At 43.7% G+C, this 24,583-nt stretch overlaps 1 protein-coding gene across 4 annotated transcripts in view; it reads right to left on the bottom strand.

Annotated features, from left to right (window-relative positions):
- Window positions 1-24,583, bottom strand: part of spon1b (spondin 1b) — a 117,802-nt gene that overhangs the window by 66,078 nt on the left and 27,141 nt on the right. For all 4 annotated transcript variants that reach the window (XM_061822261.1, XM_061822259.1, XM_061822260.1 and 1 more), the window contains one exon: window positions 8,211-8,344. In XM_061822261.1, the coding sequence (XP_061678245.1) occupies window positions 8,211-8,344 (134 nt within the window). The remainder of the gene's footprint in view (window positions 1-8,210; window positions 8,345-24,583) is intronic.

The following is a 24,583-nucleotide window of genomic DNA, read 5'->3' on the forward strand; positions in this document are numbered from 1 at the left end:
TAAATTGTCTAATGAAGACGATTGTGCTCTGCTTGAATGACGTAAACAACAGCCCATGTGAACATAGTGTGATCAGGTGATTTCCTTCCTTAGGCATTGGCACCATTCCTCACATTGTCAGTCCTAGCAATGTAGTCAACTAAAAGCGTCAAGGACCTCAGAAATCATTGTCGTGTTGTTTTTAACAACAGGATTGTAGTGGTAAGAAATGGGGCTAAACGAACGAACAATCCAGGTGGAAAGGAAGGAAAGGAAAATTTAGGATAGCTTAATACAAGCTACCGTAAGCCAACCAGTCTCGGTTATCCATTCAACTGTAAATTGCGCCTTTTAGATTCCTAACATTTAATGGATCTACTAATAACTTTGTGTCTGTGTAGTTTCCAGACAGCAGCATTGAAGCATCTGGATGGATGCACGGTGATGCTGCATGACTCTATTTATATAAGGAATGCAAACGTATATTCAATGTGTCAACTCAGAAGGTGATCGAAATTAAACAGCTGGATTTTATTTTCAAGTATTTATTTTCTAATGGATCCCTGCCGCAGTCCTGCAAGATGTCTTGTCACAGACAATTCTTTCCATTGTCAAAATCTTGCAATAAGCCTTTGGAGATGGTATTAGTCCATAAAAAAGATGAAAGAAAACCTCTTTCAAGAGTGTCCACATTTGTGTGTGTGTGCGTCTGTCCATGCATGTCTGTCTGCCGTTGTGTGCATCAACAGTGTGATTTGCCATTTGACGGCACTTCAAATGTTTTGTAATTTGCATGATTATTAAACTCTTAATTTCACCAAGTCACAGGACAGTTTTAATTTTTCATTTTGTCTCTGTGATCGGCAATCTTGTTTGGAAAATAGAACAAGCATTAAAAGTTTATCCACTCCCACATAAATGTACACAAACTCTTTTACTCTACTGAGTAGGGTGCAATCAAGTCCCCTGCTATGGCATTTTAGGCTGATTTTAAGGGTATTTGAAGTGGTGAAAGGTAGGTGGGAGTATTTTATTATCTAGTAATGTAAGCCTTTTTTTGTTGTTGTTGTTGCTTAGTGGTACAGCTCTACTGTGTCTTGGTTCTGCGCTGTTGTATGCAAACTTTCAACACCATCAAATAATGTTCCATGACATCTTTTATTTACTTGACAAGAATATATGGTAAGAACAATAACTTGTGTTTAATTTTGGACATGATTCACCATATTTGGTCAAAAAAATCGCAAACCTGCTGGTATTGCTGACTTCAGTTTATAACTTGTGTTTTGACGGCTTTTTGCACATTGTATTTTGTCGTACAACCAGTTGGGAGCTATTCCTTCCCCGCACTACACTGCACGATCAAAGATGGCCAATGAAGCCAGTATATATAAGTGTAAAACAAATACTGCAAAATAACTAACAAAACAGACGCTTGAAAAGTAAGCTGTCTGACTTTGAAATGGGCTTATTTTGTATGTATTTTTTATCTTAGGGTGAGTGATAATGATTGAAGGAAAGAAGGAAACAAAAGACAAAAATAATCGAGAATGTATTGAAAAAAAAAAATCAAAACCGGTGAAACCAAGCACCAAGTTTCTCATCTCTTTAGGGAGAGTCAGCACTTGCTGTTTCCTTTGAGGCAGACAGTTCTACAGGATCATTGAAGAGTTACGGCAACAGCCAGCTGAGGATGGTCTGACATTTGACTTCCTCCCTTAAGCTGCAAAATGAAGAGTGCTCTGTGAGCAACTGAGTCGAGGAGAGACAACAGTTGATGGAGTTTTTTAAAAGCTGCTGATCCCAGCTGTCAAAGGCTAGGATGCGGGGTACACCCTGAACTGGTTGCCAGCCAATCGCAGGGAACATAGAGACAAACAGCCGCACTCACAATCACACCTCGGGGCAATTTAGACTGGCCAATTAATGTTTCATGTTTTTGTGATGTGGGAGAAAACCCATCCAAGCACGAGGAGAACTCCACACAGGGAGGGGTTAAACCTGGGTCCTCAGAACTTTAAATTTTTTAAAAAAATAATCTTTCAGATATCCAGATGTTTGAAAAGATTTTAGTGTGCAAGGTCAAAAACGTAAGGTAGGATCTTATTCCAGTTTGTTTCTCCAGATCTAGAAAAAAAAGGTCAAAATCACTAAACCTTTGCAGATATCTACACTTTTTCAATTCTGGTTTTATCAAATGTGGTTTGTAATGAAGACTTCAAGAAATGCAAACAAAAGGAAATACCACAGGGGTCACCTTGCGCTAAAAAAAATTGTCTTAAGACATCACTAACTGTACTGTAAATGGGGTACAGTGCTTAAAGAACTTAATGTCATTCTGGATCCTTGGAGGCTATCAGAAGTGAACAACAAAACTATTTCCCTGTTCGAAAACATTTATGCTCTGATATTAACTCTCCATTGTTAATGTAATCTAAGTGTTGATCTCAGTAACTTGTAATGGGATTGAAAAACAAAACGTCCCCTTTTTCATTGCCTGCTCTAAACAGATTCTCTTTCCCAGATGGATTTTTGAAGCAACATATCTGGTATGTCAGGTTACCACTGAAGTGCTCAGGGCTTTGATAATTAGAACATATGACTGAATAAAATCTACTAGCTCCATCGTCACACCAGATTAATATGAATGATGGCGGGGAGAAAAAAATCTGTTTCAGTATAATAATCCAAATATTTAACATTATGTAACTGCGAATGTGATCCCAGGGAAAAAAAAGTGTTTGAAAAATGAAAGTTTGCAGTTACATTGGAGCTGGCATCTGGACAAATTGATTAACTGGAAATACACATTGTATTTAAATGTGTACACATTTTTTTGCACAATTAAGTGTTAAGAAAATATATAGTGTTAACCACATTTTCTTAAATTTATTGTCAACTCTATACAGGTGGAAGTTGCAACAATCTAAGGATGATTTAAAGAACAATTACATGGTTATGGACCTATAAATGACCTTATTATAATATTAAATCAAATCAATCAAATCAAAAGCCTTTAGTGCCATTATATCCCATGCATACAACGAAATGATGAGTGGTCTCCACAAGGTGCCATGTACAATAAAAAATGAAGAACATCATCGATAAAAACAATAGATAAAACATTAAGGCACAGTTATTGCTAAAAATACATAAATGCACAAAAGTGCCATTGCATAATACTCCATTACAGTACTGTTATTTCAGTGGTTTGAGTTCAAGGAGTTAATGGCTCTGGGGAAAAGCTATTAGCCAATTGGCTTGAATAGTGTCCTCAAAATTATAAGACATGCTGTTTTTGTCAATTATCCTAAATAGTATTTGCATTTTACACTGAATTTTACAATTCAATAATAATATGAAGTGTTTTTTAATCCAAGTAAGCAATGACTTTCAAATTATTATTTTCACTCTAATTGTTAATGTACATTCTTTCCTGCAAATCATTGGCAACGAGTCTAGGTTGTACCCTGCCTCCGCCAAAAGTGACAACGGAAAGGCTCCAAATGACTCACGACCCAGAGGACAAGCCGTTAAAAAATGGATAGATCATTTTGAAGGGGAAAAAATATATTGTTTCTGAAATCTTCATCTGGATTCAAACAGTCTTCTTCTCAATCCATGTTGGGATCGAAATGACAACATATCATCCATCCATTTTCAACACTGCTTATCCTGGTTAGGGTTACGGGGCGCTGGAGCTTATCCCACCTGACTTTTGGCAAAAGGGGGACTAAACCCTGGACTGGCATTCAGTCACTCACAGGACATCCAGTGCCTTATGAAAGTATTCGGCCCCCTTGAACTTTTCAACCTTTTGCCACATTTCAGGCTTAAAACATAAAGATATAAAATATATATATATATATTTTTTGTCAAGAATCAACAAGTGGGACACAATCGTGAAGTGGAACGAAATTTATTGGATGTTTTAAACTGTTTTAACAAATAAAACCCTGAAAAGTGGGGTATGCAATATTATTTGGCCCCCTTGCATTAATACTTTGTAGCGCCATCTTTTACTGCAATCACAGCTGCAAGTCGCTAGGGGAATGTCTCAGTTTTGAACATTGAGACACTGAAATTCCTGTCCATTCTTCTTTGCAAAACAGCTCGAGCTCAGTGAGGTTGGATGGAAAGTGTTTGTGACCAGCAGTCTTCAGCTCTGCCCACAGATTCTCGATTGGAATTAGGTCTGGACTTTGACTTGGGCATTCTGGATACGTTTATTTGTGAACCGTTCCATTGTAGATTTGGCTTTATGTTTTGGATCATTGTCCTGTTGGATGATAAATCTCCGTCCCAGTCTGAGGTCTTTTGCAGACTCCAACGGGTTTTCTTTCAGAATGGTCCTGTATTTGGCTCTATTCATGGCCATGTTTGACAGCTGGGATGGTGTGTTCAAGTTGATGAGCTATGTTGCTTTTATGCCAAACATATCGTTCTGCATTGTGGCCAATAAGTTGGATTTTGGTTTCATCTGACTAGAGTACCTTCTACCACATGCTTGGTGTGTCTTCCAGGTGGCTTGTGTCAAACTTTAAACCAGACCTTTCATGGATATCTTTGAGAAATGGGTTTCTTCTTGCCACTCTTCCATAAAAGCCATATTTGTGCAGTGTACAACTGATTGTTTTCCTATGGACAGACGCTCCCACCTCAGCTGTAGATCTCTGCAGTTCATCCAGAGTGATTATGGGCCTCTTGGCTGTATCTCTGATCAGTCTTCGCCTTGCTCAAGGTGAAGGTTTAGATGGATGGCCGGGTCTTGGTAGATTTGCAGTGGTCTGATACTCCTTCCATTTCAATACGATTGCTCGCACAGTGCTCCTTGAAAATTAAATCTTAAATCTTTTTGTATCCAAATCCGGCTTTAAACTTCTCCACAACAGTATCTCGAACCTCCCTGGTGTGTTCCTTGGTCTTCATGATGCTCTCTTCATTTTAAACAGAACCCTGAGACTATCACAGAGCAGGTGCATTTATATAGAGACTTGATTACACGCAGGTGGATTCTATTTATCATCATCAGTCAAAAGTGGATCATTCAGAGATCATCACTGAAACTCTGGAGTGAGTTTACTGCACTGAAAGTAAAGGTGCCAAATAATATTGCACGCCCCAGTTTTCAGTTTTTATTTGTTAAAAAAGTATAAAATATCCAATAAATTTCATTCCACTTCACGATTGTGTCCCACTTGTTGATTCTTGACCACAAAAAAATAATTATATCTTTATGTTTGAAGCCTGAAATGTGGCAAAAGGTTGAAAGGTCCAAGGGGGCCGAATACTTTCACAATGCACTGTATATACTGTATATACACACAATGTCACTGAGTGGAAACTAAACCCACACTGCATGCACCAAAGTCAGGCGAGTGTACCACAGACTATCAGCGACATGCTACATAACGTCACAGATAATGCAAATCATGATTAGCAATGAAATAAAAGACCAAATTTCAGATGAAAAATTAAAATTCCTCTGAAAATGTAGCTTGATCCTTCCAGCCATCCATTTTCTACACAGCTAACCCTCACTAGGGTTGCGGGCGTGCAAGAGCCTATGCCAACTATCTTTGGGCGAGAGGCGGGGTACACCCTGATCTGGTTGTCGGCCAATCACAGGGCACAGATAAACAACCATTCACAATCACATTCAGACATTTGTTGGACTGGAGAGACAGTCTCTCCTTTCCAAAAACAAACACACAATGAGTAAAAGTTAGGTGTTGATTTAAAATGCACATTCTCTGGGTTTAGTTGTGACCCCCCCCCCCAAAAAAAAAAAAAAAGTTCAGTGCAGTGTGAAAATGTGTCCCTTGGTGTTTATTGAAAAAAATACTCTCCATGCAGAGTGCAGATGTTTTATAAATGACATCCTTGATGCTTACAATTAATGGGATTTGAAAGATTTTCCCATGAAGAAAAAAAAATCTATGAAGTTTAGAAGAAGAAGTTATGAAGCTCCATCTCGAGCCAGGCCTGGTGGTGATGCTCGAAGGCGAGGACCTGGTGGCCGGCCCTTCACCCATGGGGTTCACTTTTTTAAAAATTGGGACCGGAGGGTGTGTTCCAGCTACAGGGGGATCACACTCCTCAGCCTCCTTGGAAAGGTCTATTAAAGGTTGCTAGAGAGGAAAGTCCATTGGGAAGTTGAACCTCAGGTTGTGTTTTTCATCTCAGCAATGAAACAGTGAACCAGCTCTACGCCCTTGGCAGGGTCCTCTGATATGGCCTGTTCAGCCCCTGTACCAGTGCCAGAGTTTGGCCTGCTTTGCCAGCAGTGAGTTGGACTCGTGAGGAATGGACTCTGCCATGGCATCCCTTTGTCACCAGTTCTGTTCTATTTTCTTATTTTATGGGAAAATTTTCCAGGCAAAGTCAAGGCATAGCGAGAGTCCGGTTTGGTGGCCTCAGTATTGCATCTCTACTTTTTGCAGATGATGTGGTTATGTTGGTTTCATCAAGCCATGATATCCAACTCTCATTGGAGTGGTTCACAGCCGAGTGTGAAGCGCTTGGTATGAGAATCAATGAGATCCCCGATCCTGCCCCAAGTGGAGGAGTTCAATTATCTTAGACTCTTGTTCAAGTGTGAGGGAAGAAGGGAACAGGAGACAACCAGCTTTACATTGAGAGGAGCCAGATGAGGTGGCTCGAGCATCTGATTAGGATGCCTGCCAGATGCCTCTCTGGTGAGGTGTTCTGGGCATGTCCTATAAGGTGCAGACCTTGGGGACTACCCAGGACACAGTAGAGAGACTATGTCTCTCAGTTGGCCGGGGAATGCCTCAGGTTCCCCTCAGAAATGCTGGAGGAAGTGTCTAGTCTAGGCTTCCTACTGAGGCTCCTCCCCTCTGTGGCTTGACTTCGGATAAATGGAGGAAAATATTAAGTAAGGATGGAAGATTAAATTCTAAAGAGACAGTCAAGTTAATGAAGCTTTAGAAGTTTTTAGGAAGTGGGATAGAACTTTTTGGGTGGTGCTATATTGAATCTTCATCTTCCGGCTGGTAGAGGACAGCGACAGTAATGGGAGGTGAATTTGCATTTAAAGACGTGCCGTTTTGCTAAGAAAGATTTATTGGCCAACAAACACTGAGATGGATGCATCCCATCTGTCAAATGGAAAGTAGCAGATGCATTAAAACTAGCAGCTCGGAGGGTATATGGGCAGTAAAGACATGTCGGCACATCTCACTCAGATGCGGGAGAGTCATGGAAGTTATTTCTCTCGGGAACTTAGGTGAGGAAATGGAATCCACAGGAGTAGAAAATGTACAACAGACATGGGAAGAGGCAGCTTGCAGCAGATTCTATGTCTATCAGTTTTATATACTAAAATGAAAACTGATGAACATGATAAGTTGAAAATAGCCTGTGGACTGAGAGAGGTTGGATAATGACAACCTGGGACTGAAATATTGAACTTTAAATTACAGGCTATGGAAAAAAACATCTATTTTGAAACGAGAAAAACAGAACTTTTGACGTTCCAGTGTAGGGAAAAGGAAATAAATGGAAGGACGTATTTTTCTCATCTTCATCACATCAGTGAAGGGATGATCTTCAAAGATATACCTTATCTAAACTTTACGTGTTCTTCCATAAGTATAAAAATACATAGTATACTGTAGTACAGGTAAGTTCTTTGTCAGTTTGTCCTCTGCATATTTTATTTCTGTTTTCAGGTTGTCGTTAAAAAGAAAATACAGGTCCCAAAAAGGGCAAGGACAAATGAGAACACCCTTAAAAGGTGTAAATGCCAGTTATGCTCCACATTTAAAAAGAAAGTAAAACACAGTTATCAAGATAAAGTACAATGACAAGACATCATTGTGGGTGAGATGATTTCAATTGCGCATTCAATGACAGCTTCTGTAAGTTGATTGGAATTAGGTGAAGGGTAGCCTATGAGGTGGATAAAAGTATCTATCATCACTGTATTTGAAATACATTTTTTCTTTATATCAATGGGGAAAATGGGAGACTCTAAGGCATTATGGATGGTAAAGTCAACCTGGTACAGCATCACCAACAACTGCCTCATAAAGCCATCAACTGATACACATTCTATTGTGATAATGTTCTCATAAATGGGGTGGTGACAGCAGAACAATATATTGGGTATGCAAAGATTTGTGATTGAATAGTTAATTTTAACACATAAGGTTGCTAATGTTTGAGAGTTTTGGAAAAAAATAATGAAATTTGAGAAAAAAGCCTACTTTAGTATGACACAACCACTACCAGTAGGTGGCGCTGTCCAATAAACTTGGATCCTGGTTCGTCTGCGAGGTGTGCTCTCAGTAACTGCAGGAGGACAGTTGGTCATGAACTGTGTGTCTTCTTCATCAATGATCTAAAAAAGCACAATGTAACCACATATTTTATTAAATACAGTATTCCTATGATCAATCTAATGGAATCGATCATCCATCCATCCATCCATCCATCCATTTTCAGACCCAGGGTACAGCCTGAACTGGTTGCCAGCCAATCGCAGGGCACATGGAGACAGACAACAGTTGCACTCACAATCACACCTGGGGCAATTTGGAGTCTCCAATTAATGTATGTTTTTAGGATGAGGGAGGAAACTGCAGTGCCCGGAGAAAACCTACACAGGCTCTGGGAGAACATGCAAATGCTACACGAGGGGCTGGGCTTTGAACCCCAGTGCTAACCAGTTGCTCCACCATGCCACCAGAATCTCGCATCGAAGTGTGTTATTCCTAGAATTATTGTATGCACTCATCCCTCTGCTCCTTCACGTCTCCAAAACGTTGGTCACTCATGTGAACATGCACGAGACAAGATGCATTATACTGTATATGTTTAGCTTTGTTTTGTCTCGAGAGCTTTCCAATTCCTCCCCCAACTCCATTACTTTTGTTGCTAACCAGAATTAAATAATCCAGCCAAAGGAAAAAAAAAAAGTCGAAATGATGTTGCTGGGTGTATAGAAAGCAAGGCTCTGGCGTGTGGCCGCATGTGTGTACACGCCAAATGACTGACACTCTATCCAGCCACGCCTTCTCTTGCTCCAATCTCTGATATAAAGTGTTACTCTTGTGACAGCAGAGGTTTTAAAATAACAATTAAAATTAAATATGTGAGGATCGTTCAAAAGATCATAATAATAATATATTATAAGGTCACATAGAGTTTTAACAAACATTATATAAGATAACATTTTGTTTTGTTTTTTCAAAATTGCAAACGCTACCTTTAATTTGGGATCGCTTTCAAAGTGAACAGTAGTTTTTCATGGAGAAAATGTATAAGAATGTTTGAAGTAAATTAGGAATGACGATATAGTAGAGAATCCATAAAGAATTTTAAGGCACTTCCATTTATATTAAAACAATTTACTAGGCTTAACTGCACCCTAAATTTTACATGGGTTAAATGAGACTTTTCCTCTGCCCTATCAAATTCATGACAGCAGTTTAAAATGTTTCTGCTTTCTTTGTCTCTTGAATAGAAATTACACGGGTCAACAACATGGTGCCAGCAGGCACCACCTGTTCTAAAAATAGTCATCAGTCTGATGTTTACATTTTATTTTTTTTTTGCTATTCTAAATTTAAAAAAAAAGAAAAACAAAAGTGCTACTTAAGATTGTGCCGGAGATAGCATTTTTTTTTATTTTTTTTTATTTGTGTTGGAAATGACAATTTAAAAAAAAAAAGGAGACTTCAAAGGTCATGACCAAATTGTAGCATTCATGGAGGGAAGGTAACAGGCAAAACAATGTTGAGATGCTTTAACACTCCATAAATATGGCAGAAAAAACAATGAAAACATAACTTTCACAGTTCATCAAAGGACAAGTTCTTTTTTGACCAATGTAAAAAAAAATCCTGCGTGTCTCATATGTGGAACAACTGTGGTGACACCAACAGTCCGTGGTCTCCATTAACGTATTTCATTCTTTAAAAAGCACCACATATTTTGAATAGGACACAGGTCTGCACTTCAGGCAGGCCAGTCTAGTACATGCACTCTTTTACTACAAACCCACACTGTTGTAACACATGCAGAATGTGATTTTGCATTGTCCATAGAAAAGATGTTGCTTGGATGGCAGCATATGTTTCTCCAAAACCTGAATGTACCTTTCAGTATTAATGGTACCTTCACAGATGCCATACCGATGCCATTGGCACTAACAAATTGACAATTTCCAAAAACAATTTGAAAGGTGGAGTCATCAGACCACAGAACAATTTTATACTTTGCGGCAGTCCATCTTAGATGAACTCAGGCCCAGAGAAGGCAGCAGCCTTTTTGGGGGTTGTTGATATTTGGCTTTTGCTTTCTATAGTAGAATTTTATGTTCCACTTAAACCCCAAGTGTCATCCCTATAAACATTCTAAAATAGATATTGTAATGAAAAATACATACATTATTCACTTCAATGTCTATACAAAAAAATAAATGTGACCAGAGAGCGCGTCATCCATGCGCAAAGTTGCAGAAGCGTCATTCTACGACATCCAAGTTGTCGCCAAATCTGCTGCATCCTCTGTACGTGACGTCACCCGCATTTTGCCGATGAAAACAAGCAGTGCACCCTAACTATGGGAGACGAATACGTCCCTTGTGACACGGAAGCTCTTTTCGAAAAGGAGAACGCCACACAAACAAGTGTATTTACTGGGGCAATATTACACCATTGTTTCGAGAACCTCAGGGCTATATTACACTATTGTTTCGAGCCATATTCAGATGATATGCAATCACGGCCAAACCGCATCCCCGTCTGATCCACTTCCGCGGTGGAGATAAGCCATCGCGGCTCATCGCAGCCGGCCCGTGTGACTTATGACGGAGCCAAGCCATGCTGCTTTTGGGGGTTGTTCATAGCCGCCACAGTACGTGATAAACAACACCGTTGACCCAGGGCGCTTTACTGCGCGCACGTAACTGAGTGAGGGATTCTTGGCTGGGTTCTTCAGAGCCGCCGCCGTCCACAAAGCCTGACGTGCAGCCTTCTCAGAAGCCATGACCGCCGAACGCGGCGCCTCAGCCGGTGTGGCTCATTTTCGGTGCCGTGGTAGTTTATGATGGAGCCGAGCCATGCTGCTTTAGGGGGTTGTTCATAGCCGCCACAGTACGCGATGAACAACACCGTCGAGCCGGGCCGCTTTACTGCGCGCACGCGGCTGAGTGAGGCATTCTTGGCTGGATTCTTCAGAGCCGCCGTCCGCGAGCCCGAAGCGGAGCCTTCGCAGGCGAAGCGACGCAGCAGCCTGATGCTATCCGATGGGCACATTGACATATTTCGTACGTGGCTCTTTTGTTACGTTATGAGACCGATTACGTGGTCCGCCCCAAACTATTATTTTTTTAGTAGTTGTATACACACCTACCTGTTATTTGGAACCCACGAAGCTCTCGTCCTCTGCACCCGTGCAATCCATTTCTCATGACGATCCGGGTCTCTCGCAAACTTATGAAGAGTAAATCCATTCTCCCGAGTCTTCAAGCAATTTCCAGCAATGCAACGAGCCGGCATTTTGGCTAACACGAAGGAACAACGAGCTACATTCCCGGAGGTAAAACTGATGGAAACAAACAAGTCCACTTGGGGACGCCTCTGTCCTTTACGTCACTTCCTGCTTCTTCTCGAAAACAAATCCCTCGAGAGCATTTTCAAGGAGGGAATTACAAAAAGCTGTATACGTCAAAATCATGTGTTGTGGTGAAAAAAATAATGCGCCCATATTGGCTGCCGTTTTTTCATTAATAACATACTAAAAATCAACCATTTCATGACAGTAGCCCTTTAAGGATGTAGCACCGCACTGTATTTATTGACATTGGCTTTCTGTTCCTAAGCCCATGTGGTGATGTCCTTTACACATTGATGTCAGTTTTTGATGCACTGCAGTTGGAGGGATCAAAGGTCACCAGCAATCAATGTTGTTTTTTGGCCTTGCAGCTTAAATGCACTGATTTCTCCACCAGATTCATCCATCCATCCATCCATCCATTTTCTGAGCCGCTTATCCGAACGATCGGATCAAATCACAAGGCAGATGGAGACAAACAACAGTCACACTCTTGAGGAACATTGTCCTTAAATGCATGACGGAGTATTTTCTCATGCATTTGTTCCCAAAGAGGTGAAACTCACCCCATCTTTGCTTTTGAATGACTGAGAAATTCAGGGAAGCTCATTGATCCCTGTCATAGCATCTACCGGTTCCCAATTAGCCTGTTCACCTGTGCAATGTTCCAAACAGGTGTTTGATGAGCATTCCTCAACTATCTCAGTCATTATTGCCACCTGTCAGAGATATTTTGAACCATCTTACAGCCATAAAAGTAAAAGTTAATGATTATTTGCTGAAAACAATAAAGTTTATCAGTTTGAATATTCAATATCTTGTCTTTGCATTGTCTTCAATTAAATATAGGTTGAATATTTTAACACAATGCCTGAACTTCATTAGAATTAGGTTTGTATGATTCATTCTCTCCTATGTTCACTAGGGGGCAACTACAATGGTTAGAAGAGTGTTAGCTATGTCTGGGAACTTGGCTGATCTGCTGGACGAGTGTCTGGTGAAATTTAGCATCCAGTGTGACGAGTCCGTGGACAGCAGCAGTAAAACACAGCTAACAGTGTTCATCCAGATGGTGTTTGATGATTTCTACACAAAGGAATAGCTTTTGACACTACTCCCCCTCGAAAACAACTACGAGGGGATTTCAGGTATGTATTAATACCTTATCCGCTTATCCTCACAAGAGTCACCTAAGTGCTGGAGCCTATCCCAGCAGTCAATGTGGAGGAAGCGGTGTACACCCTGAACTGGTTGCCAGCCAATCGCAGGGCACATGGAGACAAACGGTCACACTCACAATCACACCAAGAGGAAATTTAGAGTCTCCAACTGATGCATGTTTTAGGGATGCGGGAACATATATCGCAAAAGGTCAGCACAGCCTCCACTTCTTCTCCATCCACCTCTCAGCAGTACCTACTAGTATGGTAACGACAGCATCTCATTTTTTATTTCAATGTTATTATTTTTATACGTTTTATACGCTTTATAAGTATTTTGATGTAAATTCTGACTTTAATGGTGAAATCTGACTTACAACAAAATTCATGTTACTTTACCAGTGTGGGCCTCACACACACACACACACACACACACACACACACCACACACACACACACACACACACTCACACACTCACACACATATATATATATGCAATTGCAATTAAAATGGATTAATTTTAACTGACCTTAGACACAGCATTACACATTGAAATAGAAACAGACTAATACTGTTCTGCGTTGCTGTTAAGAGTAAGGTAGGCCCAGTCCATTCATTCATCCACCCAAGCATTTTTTTTCTTTTCAGGGTCACACATGAGTGGGAGCCAATCTCATGCTCCTTTGGGCAAGTGCACCCAGTCAACCACAGGGCACACAAAGACAGACAACGAAAAACGCCCCCACTCCACCCCCCCTCCTAGAGGGAAGGCATAACAAGGTTTATTTTTATAGTCCCATTCATAAACAAGATTTATGTAAAGTGTTTTACAAAGGCACAGCAATTGTTTATAATGTTCAAATGTTCTCAAGGTTAAAAATGGAAAATCATGACAAAATCCCAAAGTGAAAGCATTATGAATTAAACATGAAACAAAAATAATAACAATGACAAAACATAGATTATCAAATCAAGATAAAACAAATGCTGGGAAAATATTTTTGATGATGATTTAGCGGGGACTCTTCTGTCACATAGAACACCAGACACCTTCCGCCAACTGTTCCACCCCGCTTGGACCCGTTTCTTCACTTCTTTACCACGCTCTCAATTACTCTGTATTGTTGACCCCAAGTACTTGAAGTCATCCACCCTCACTATCTCTTCTCCTTGGACCATCACTCCTCCTCCTCCACCCCTCACATTCATGCACATATATTCTGTTTTACTTCGGCTAATCTTCATTGCTCTCCTTTCCAGTGTGTGCCTCCATCTTTCTAATTGTTCCTCCGCCTGTTCTCTGCTTTCACTGCAGATCACAATATCATGTGCGAACATCATAGTCCAAGGGGATTCCAGTCCAGCCTCGTCTGTCAGCCTATCCATTACGACTGCAAAGAGGAAGGGGATCAGCGCGGATCCCTGATGCAGTCCCACCTCCACCTTAAATTCTTCTGTCACACCTACGGCACATCTCACCATTGTTCTGCCGCCCTCATACAGCTCCTGTACTATTCTAACATATTTCTCTGCCACACCAGATGCCGTACCACAGTTCCTCTATTGGTACTCTCTCATGAGCTCATTGGAGGAACAGCCAAAGTTGGATGTTTTGGAGACAAAGTTCGACAGAGCGGACTTAGATGTTTTCGACATGTTCAGAGACAAGAGAGTCAGTATATTGGTAGATGCGAACTGAGGATGGAGCTGCCAGGCAAAAGAGCGAGAGGAAGTGCAAAGAAAAGGTTGATGGATGTTGTGAGGGAGGAGATGAGGACAGTGGGTGTTAGAGAGGAGGATGCACGAGATAGGATTAGATGGAAAAAAATGACACACTGTGGCGACCCCTAACGGGCCAAGCCGAAAGGAAAAGAAGAAGAAGAAGAATAGTTTGATGAAATCGCTGGTGTACACAAAATTAGTTTGCATTTGAGTAGCACAGAATGGTGCTTCACTTCTGGTTTGAGAAAAATTTGATAAAATTGCATCTGAGATTCAAGCCAAGATCTATTACCAGAACCATTAGCTGGCTACAATTTGCTGCCTGAAATTCACAGTCTAAATTCAATGATAAGAAGGTAGGGTTACTTCAGGTCAGAACCCAACACCCAGCCTATCCAGTTATGCTTTCTTCGGATATGACGTTACCTGACTAAGAAAGCGTAACTGATTGGCTGGGTCTTAGTCTTCAACTTGTACCCAGTTGAATCTCAGTGGACTGAAAATATTGCGTTTAGATTTTAAAGGTTGAATGTTTTATATGGCGAATTTGTTAACATTAAAAAGTTAAACTGGAATACAGCTATTGAAAATGTGATTACTTTGGAATTTTCTTCTTTTTTTTCTGCTTGTCCCGTTAGGGGTCGTCACAGCGTGTCATCTTTTTCCATCTAAGCTTATTTTGTGCATCCTCCTCTATAACACCCACTGTCTTCATGTCCTCCCTCACAACATTCATCAACTTTTTCTTTGGTCTTCCTCTCGCTGGTTTGCCTAGCAGGTCCAACCTCAGCACCCCTTCTGCCAATATACTCACTCTCTCGCCTCTGAACATGTCTAAAAAATCAGAGTCTGCTTTCTCGGACCTTGTCTCCAAAACATCCAACTTTGGGTGTCCCTCTAATGAGCTCGTTTCTAATCCCATCCAGCGTGTTCACACCAAGTGAGAAGTTCAGCATCTTAATTTCTGTTACCTCCAGTTCTGCTTACTGTTTTTTCTTCAGAGCCCCATCTCTAATCTGTACATTATGCCCGGCCTCACCACTGTTTTATAAACTTTGCCCTTCATCCTAGCAGATACTCTTCTGTCACATAGAACACCAGACACCTTCCGCCAATTGTTCCATCCCTCTTAGACCCGTTTCTTCACTTCCTTATGACACTCACCATTGCTCTGTATTGTTGACCCCAAGTATTTGAAGTTGTCCACCCTTGCTATATCTTCTCCCTGGAGCTTCACTCTTTCTCCTCCGCCCCTCTCATTAACGCACATATATTCGGTTTTACTTCGGCTAATTTTTAATCCTCTCCTTTCCACTCCATGCCTGTCTTTCCAATCTTCATTCTGTTCAGTGCCTTTCTAACTTCTCCCTTACTAATCATTGCCACTTCCCAGTCATTCATGTTTGCCTCTTCTACTCTACCTTCTCTCCCATTTTCTTCATTCACTAACTTCTCAAAGTATTCTTTCCATCTACTTAGCACACTACTGGCACGAGTGAACATATTTCCATCGCTGTCCTTGATCACCTTTACTTGCTGGACATCCTTCCGATCTCTATCCCTCTGTTTGGCCAACCTGTAGAGATCCTTTTCTCCTTATTTCGTTTCCAACCTGGTGTACATGTCGTCATATGCCTCTTGTTTAGCCTTCGCCACCTCTACCTTTCCTTATGCCTGTCCTCAGGAGAGGTCCATGTTCCACTTCTTCTTCGCTAATCCTTGGATGACTTCCTGTATTTTGGGGTTCCACCACCAGGTCTCCTTTTCCTCTTTCCTACCAGAAGACATCAGTACTCTCTTGCCTGCTTCTCTGAATATATTGGCAGTAGTATTCCAGTCTTCTGAGAGCTCTTCCGGACAATCTAGCCTGTCTCACCTCTTTCTGACAGGCCACACAACATAGGTCACACAAAATTCTTCCTTTCTCAACTTCCATCACCTGATTCTCTCCTCTACCTTTGTCTTCTTTATCTTCCTACGCGCTACCAGAGTCATCCTACACACCACCATCCTATGCTATCGAGCCACACTCTCCCCCACCACTACCTTACAGTCAGTAACCTCCTTCAGATTACATCGTCTGCACAAAATATAATTCACTTGCGTGCTTCTACCTCCGCTCTTGTAGGTCACTCTATGTTCCTGCCTGTTCTGGAAATAAGTGTTCACCACTGCCAATTTCATCCTTTTTGTGAAGGCCACTACCATCTGTCCCTCAAAGTTCCTCTGCTGAATGCCGTACTCACCCATCACTTCTTCATCGCCGTCGTTTACTTTACATGTCCATTGTATTCTGCATTGTAATCTGCACCAATCACAACTCTCTGTCTGGGATGGTCAGCATTACTTCGTCTAGTTCCTTCCAGAATTTCTCTTTGAGCTCGAGGTCACATCCTACTTGTGGGGCATAGCTGCTAATCACATTATACATAATACTCTCAATTTCAAATTTCATCATCATCACTCGATCTGATACTCTTTTCATCTCCAAGACATTCTTACCCAGCTCTTCTTTTAAAATAACCCCTACTCCATTTCTCTTTCCACCTACTCCATGATAAAATCATTTAAACCCTGTACCTAAATTTCTAGCCTTACTCCCTTTCCACTTGCACTCTTGGATGCACATTATCAACCTTTCTCCTAATCTTCATGTCCACTAACTCCTAAGCTTTTCCTGTCATAGTCCCAACATTTAAAGTCCCTCCACACAGCTGTATGGTCTATGCATTCCTTTTCTTCTAACGACTAAGCCGCTTTCCTCCTCTTTTATGTCTTCGACCAACATTATCTGAATGTCTACCTACGCCTTGCAGATTAACAGTTCTGGGGGGCAGGCATAGGAATCCCGGGCCACGACCTAACCATTATGGAATTCGTATGATGAACACTCATATATGTTAGGCACAGTTTTACGCCGGATGCCCTTCCTGACGCAACCCTCTGCATTTATCCGGGCTTGGGACCGGCCAACAGGTAGCACAATATTGTGCTGCCGAACGGGCTGCAGATAGTCAAAAAGAAGAAGCAATCAAATAAACAAAGTCTGCACATAAGATACACAATTTACATGCTACCTAATCTATGTTAAATTTAAGATAAATGAAAGCAATCACATAAACACCGTAAGCACATAAGGTACACAAATCACATACTACCTGTGGAGGAAAAAAAAGGATATGGCGATTTAAAGCATATGGGGATGGAAGAGATTCAAACCACAATCGCTCTCACTCTCGGAGTTGAAGGTTGAGTCCAAGTTCTATGTTTTCTCAACATCAACGAATTGATCACAAACGCATCTCGTTGTTAGCAAGCGAAGCTAAGGAATACTTGGCCTGATAAGCAAGTTTAAGTTGACCTGATCACTTTGAAATAACACTGTGAATTTTACAACATATAATTTTCAGTGGCATTTTTAATTAAAATCCTCGTGGTACATATCAACTTCCACACGAACTGCAAATATGTGAAGGTTCATTGTGTATACACAATAGAATTTAAGTGCAGGGCAACCACCTATATTTATACAATTTTTTAAATAAAAGCAAGCATCAAATGTTTATCTTATTGAAAATCATATTTGTATGTTTTGTCTGCTGTCCAATTAAAGTACATTTATGGAAAGGTCATGTTTTATCTGAACCAGAAGCCAACTTATCATTCTCATGAATAAAAATGAATATGATTGTTTCAAGTCACCGATCTCAAAAGTTCTACTGGGACTGGACAGCAGAGGGAGTAAGGAATGAATATTTTTAATGTAAAGTCTGTTATCCCATTTTATGATGGTTTGTGTGAGTCATTTTTCTTTCTTTTAGTAAAGCCCAGAGAGATGTCTGAGTCGCTAATTGAGGTCTTATATATTGAAGAGGCTCCTATCTGAGTTTCTATTTGTACCTTTTTTTTTAGGAAAAACAAGTACACACAGACAGAAGCACTAACACAATCATTGAACTTTTTGTTTTCGTTTTCAATTCACGCATAACCTATGACCTTGTTGCTACAATTCTCCAACTGACTCAACGCCTGAATGTCCCCAAAGGAGACGGCAAGTATTCTATCATTGAAAGCATTGTCACCTTTGTATTTTTGCTTCTTTTACGATCCAAATGCACCCACACACGAACAGCCCTCATTTGTAACACATAGACATCCACATGCAAATTCACAAATGCACAATGTGTATACAGCAGTCTGGAAAAACACAATCAGGCAAAAATAAACATGGGGCTGGATTTCAGTGTTGACCTCTCCATGCATCTCTTTTCAATCCATTGCTTTAGTTTGTGTCACTAAGCCTGAAGCTGTGACAGTCAAAAGCAGGGACAAAAAAGGGGCTAAAAGGCATTTGAAGACATAGACAAAGTGAGCTGGGTAGCGTGAATGCGGACAAGTAAGCAGAGGAGTGACTGAGAAAAGCATCACAGAAGAGTACTGAAAATACAGATAAACAAAAGCAAGGGGTCTGAGAAAAACTGAAGTATGAGACATTAACAATATATTGATTTTATACATCCATCCATCTTCTACCGCTTCTCCGGGTCGGGTCACGGGGGCAATAGCTTTAGTAGGGATACCCAGACTTCCCTTAGCCCTGCCATTTCATCCAGTTCTTGTGAAGGGATCCCGAGGCGTTCCCAGGCAGGCCGAGAATCTCTCTGGCGTGGTCCTGGCTCGTCTCCGGTGTCTCTTTCCAGTGGAACGTGCACGGAACGCCTCACCAGGGATGTGTCCGGGAGACATTTGGATCAGATGCCCCAGCCACCTCATGTGGCTCCTCTCAATCTGGAGGAAGAGTAGCTTGACACTGAACCCCTCTCGGACGACCGAGTTTCTTACCCTATCTCCAAGGGAGAACCCAAACACCCTGCAGAGGAAGCTCATTTCAGCCGCTTGTATCAGGGATCTTGTACTTTCGGTCACGACCTACAGCTCATGACCATAGGTGAGGGTAGGAACATAGACCGAATGGTAAATTGCGAGCTTTGCCTTTTGACTTAGTTCCCGCTTCACCACAAAGGATCAACACAAAGTCTGCATCACTGCAGACCCTGCACCGATCTGCCTCTCGATCTCCAACTCCATCCTTCCCTCACTCGTGAACAAGACCCCAAGATACTTGAACTTCTCCACTTGGGGCAGGATCTCATCTCCGACCTGGAGACAGCCCCCTGCGTTTTTCAACTTTAGACCGTGGTCTCAGATTTGGAGGTGCTGATTCTCATCCCAGGAGCTTAACACTCTGCTGCAAACCGCTCCAGTGATCACGGGTTGATGAAGCCAACAGAACCACATCATCTGCAAAAAGTGGTGATGCAAAGCTGAGACCACCAAACTGGACACCTCTATGCCTCAGCTGTGCTTAGAAATTATTTCCATAAAAGTTAGAAACAAAATTGGTGGAGAAAGGGCAGCCTTGCCAGTGACCAATTATCACCAGAAATGAGTCCAACTTACTGCTGGCAATGCGGAACAAACTCTGACTCCGGTTTTACAGGGACCTAACAGCCCTTATTAGGGGCTTTGGTACACCATATTACCGAAGACCCCCTCACAGCACTCCCGGAGAGAAACGGTCAAACTCCTTCTCCAAGTTGATAAAACACATGTAGACTGGTTGGGGAAACTCCCATGCACCCTCGAGGATCCTGTCGAGTTGTGTAGTGCTGTTCCAGGGCCAGGACAAGAACTACATTGCTTCTCCTGAATCTGTCATTCCAAGTCCCGATAGACCTTCCTCTTCAGCACCCCTGAATAGACGTTACAAGGGAGGGTGAGGAGTGTGATCCCCGTGTAATTGGACCACACCCTTGGTCCCACTTCTTAAAAAGGGGGACCACCACCCCTGTTCGCCAATCAAGAGGCACTGTCCCCGATGTCCACCCGATGTTGCAGAGGCGTGTCAACGAGTACAGCACCACAACATCCAGAGCCTTTAGGAACTCTGGGCAAATCTCATCCACCCCCTTCCACCGAGGAGCTTTCTAGCCACCTCGCTGACCTCAACCCCAGAGATAGAAGAGCCCGCCTCAGAGAACCCAGAGTCTGCTCCCTCATGGGAAGAGGTGTCGGTGGAATTGAGGAGGTCTTTAAAGTATTTTCCCAACCAACTCACAACGTCCTGATGCGAGGTCAGCAGTACCCCATCCTCACTATACACAACGTTGATGGTCGCCCTGCTGAGATGCTGGATGGTGGACCATTTTTCCCCCAAAGCCATCATGAAGTCGTTCTCCATGGCCTCACCAAACTCCACCCATGCCCAGGTCTTTGCCTTCGCAATCAGCAAAGCTGCATTTCGCTTGGCCAGCTGGTACCTATCAGCTGCCTCGGGAGTCCCACAGCCCAGAAATGCCCAATAGGACTTCAGCTTGATGGCTTCCCTCGCTGTTTGTGTCTACCAACGTGTTCAGAGGTTGCTGCCACAACAGGCACCAAGCACCTTACTGTCACAGCTCCGGTCGGCCGCCTTAGCCAAGGCAGGAGCAAAAGGTGGTGGCTACTGCTGGTCGAGAACCATCGAGGCGTGGTCGAGAGGCAAAAGCTGCTGGTGGTTGAACACCACTGAGGTGTGGTTGAGAGGCAGCAGCTGCTCCTGTATCGACAAGGCATGAGTGAGAGGCGGCGGCTGCTCCTGCACCGCCAAGGCATGGTGGGTAGGCGGGGGGCTGCTGTTGGTGAAGCTCTGCCAATGTATGGTCGAGCACCGCTGAGGCATGGCCGAGAGGTGGCTCGGGGTCAAGCACTGCCATGGCACGATTGAGTGGCAGCTCGGGGTCGAGCACCACCAAGGCATGAGCGAGAGACGACTGGTGGTCAGGCTCACCCAAGACATGAGCAAGCGGCGGCTAGGGGTCAGGGTCTGCCAAGACATGAGCGAGATGCGGCTGGGTGTTGGGGGCCTAGGCTCAGGCTTCGCCGAGACTTGAGCAAGAGGTGGGTGTGGGTCAGGATCCGCCAAGACAAAAGCAAGAGGAGGCTTGGGTCAAGCTCTGCCAAGACATGAGCAAGTGCCGTTCACGGGTTGAACGCCGTCGCTGGTGCGCACGAGCAACAGTCAGACCTTGCGCCTACGAAACAGGAGAGAGAGGTGAAGACCACAGTCCAGGCGTCGCCAGAACAAAAACAGGAGGCAGCGGCCAGTTTATTAATACTCTCTCCTGAGACCGGTCCACGAGAACCGCAACCAGCGAGGCCAAATGATTGCTCGTGGAACTCCACTGTTCCAATTGATCCTTGAAAAGGAGGAAGAAGACAGCAAATGTTTTGACATGCTGCGCTTGAAGGGCAGCAAGTTTTTCAGCCCGCTGAGCTTGAAGTTCAGCGTTTGTCGGGTATAAGTCCGCTGGGTCCAGTATGGCCAGTTCGTTCTGTCACGTGCATGTAACAAGGAGTTGGACCAAAATGCAGGACTCCCACGCAGTGACATGATATTGAAGGTGGGTTTATTCCAGGCACAGCTCATACACAGGTACGCAATCCAAAACGGCACAGACCCCAAAACACGTGGCAAAAGCCACGATCCAAAAATATGAAAACGAGGTCGGATAACTACTAGGCAAAAAACAAGACTTAACGATACTTTGCTAAATTGGCACAGGAATGCGGGTCATGGCAAAGAGGCAAATACATTACAACAAGTTTGTATACTCACACAGACTAATGTCACGTCCCGATCGGAACGGGAGTAGGTCCCAAATGCAAGACTAGGACAATGCAAGGTAGTTCAAGGAGAAACGTTTATTAAATGCCGAGGTCGGGGATCGAGCAGGCAGTCGGGTGCAGCAGCGGTAGTTGGGACGTCGGGCGAAGAGAGCAGGGGAGCAGGCAGGCAGGAGTCGGTACACAGGGGAACAATCAACGCAGGCAGAAGTATCAAAGGAGTCAGTCTTACAAGGTTGGTCGAAGAACAGGCGAAGGTCAGTACACACGGGTTGTCGATCAGGGATACCGGAGCACTCGAACGGGACATGAAGCTCAACGAACTGGCGCCGGCCAGTCGTCATCGGGGTCATATAAATACACAGCATAATCAGGCTGCATGAGGCGCAGGTGTGCACCTCCCAATCAGCGCAACCGCACGGACACCCGCACAGCAGGAGCGGCAGGATCATGACAGTACCCCCCCCCTCAAAGGCACGGCTCCCAGATGTGCCTAAACGAAAGAAACGGACAATAATTAACACAGGCAGGGGTGGGAGGAAGGGGGGTCCGGAGGAGCCCCCCCCGAACCCTAGTCTGGTGGCCATCCAGGCCACCAAGCGCAAGGCGTCCGGGTGGACAGGTCAGGAGGACGACCCGGACGCCAAGCACCAGGCTCCCCACGGGGCGATTCGGGAGGACGACCTCTGTGAGGAACCAAACGACGAAGCAGGAACCAGGCCGAGGCAGGCAACTGCTCCGGACGAGAACCTCCCACGCCGTGGTTGCGAGACGACCAGGGACTGGTCGCTACCGAGGCTTGATCAGGAGGCAGCCGTGGATTGGTCACCCACGAGGCCAGGTCCTGAAGCGGCTGGGAGCTCTCAGGAGTGAAGAGGATGATGGAGAGAAGGACCAGAGCCATGACCGCCACCATCACAGCCATCCCGAAGTCTCTCCAGCTGCGGGGTGGCTCCACAGAACTCCCCAGCTCCTCCTGGATAGGAACGTGAGAAGGCGGGGACACCATTGCCATCGCCACCTCCTGGACAGCAACGTGAGACGGCATCGGCTCGGTCCCCACTGCCACGTGAGCTTGCAGTGCATTCGTTGAAACAGCAATGTGGGCATGGTGCGGTGGCGAATCGGTTTCCAGGGCAACGTGAACGAGAGTTAGCAGAGAGTCCGTCAAAACTGACACATGGGCGTGTCTCCGGAGCGGGTCAGTTCCAACTGCCGCGTGAGCTCTGCTCGGAACAGCCAAAACCTCGACGTGGGAATGGTGAGGAGGCGGGTCAGTTTCCACAGCTACGTGCGCTTGGTGAGGTGGCGAGTCCGTTCCCACTGCGACGTGCACGTGGCAAGGTGGCGAGTCGGTTCCCACTGCGACGTGCACTTGGCAAGGTGGCGAGTCCGTTCCCACTGCAGCGTGAGTTTGGCGAGGGGGCGGGTCAGTTTCCACGGCAACATGAACGAGACTAGGCAGAGAGTCAGTCGAAACTGACACGTGGGCGTGTCTCGGGAGCGGGTCAGTTCCAACTGCCACGTGAACCTGCGTCACCAGCGAGTGCGTCGCAGTTGTGACGTCAATAATGCATCTGTTGTACTCTTTCTAGGCATGAAACCATATTGTTGCTCGCAGATACTTACTTCTGTCCCGAGTCTAGCCTCCACTCTCTTTCCCATACCTTCATTGTGTGGCTCATCAACTTTATTCCTCTATAATTCCCACAGCTCTGCACATCACCTCTTTCTTAAAAATGAGGACTACCACACTTTTCCTCCATTCTTCTGGCATCTTCTCTCCCGCTAGTATGCTACTGAATAAGTTGGTAAAAAAATTCTACAGCCACCTCTCTAAATTTTTTCCATACCTCCACAGTCATCACAATCACAGTATGTCATCAAGACCAACAGCCTTTCCATTTCTTATTCTTTGAAGCGCCTTTCTAACTTCCCCCTTACTGATCATTACCAATTCCTGGTCCTTCACACTTGCCTCTTCTCACTCTTCCTTCTCTCGCTCTCTTCATTCATCAATTTATGAAAATATTCTTTCCATCTATTTAGCACACTACTGGCACCAGTCAACACATTTCCATCACTATCCTTAATCACCCTTACCTGCTGCACATCCTTCCTATCTTTATCCCTCTGTCTGGCCAATCTGTAGAGATCCTCCTTCTTTCGTGTCCAACCTGGTGTACATGTCATATGCCTCTTGTTTAGCCTTCACCACCTAAACCTTTGCCCTACGTCGCATCTCAATGTACTTCTTTTGCGTCTCCTCAGTCCTCCCGAGGCTTAAATACAGTCTATGACAATTTAGTGACAATGACCTGCAGGTGAAGAACTGCTGCTAGAGGCAGCTGCGCACAGGGCAATGGCTTGGCCACGCCTCTGACAGATAATCCAATAGAATAACCATTGTGCAAAGGGTGTCAAGACCTCAAGGAGTGCATGCAGTTTAATCGTGAGATAGTTTGGGACCATG

This window comes from Syngnathoides biaculeatus, chromosome 6 (genome assembly GCF_019802595.1).
Source record: "Syngnathoides biaculeatus isolate LvHL_M chromosome 6, ASM1980259v1, whole genome shotgun sequence".
NCBI classification, from domain to species: domain Eukaryota; kingdom Metazoa; phylum Chordata; class Actinopteri; order Syngnathiformes; family Syngnathidae; genus Syngnathoides; species Syngnathoides biaculeatus.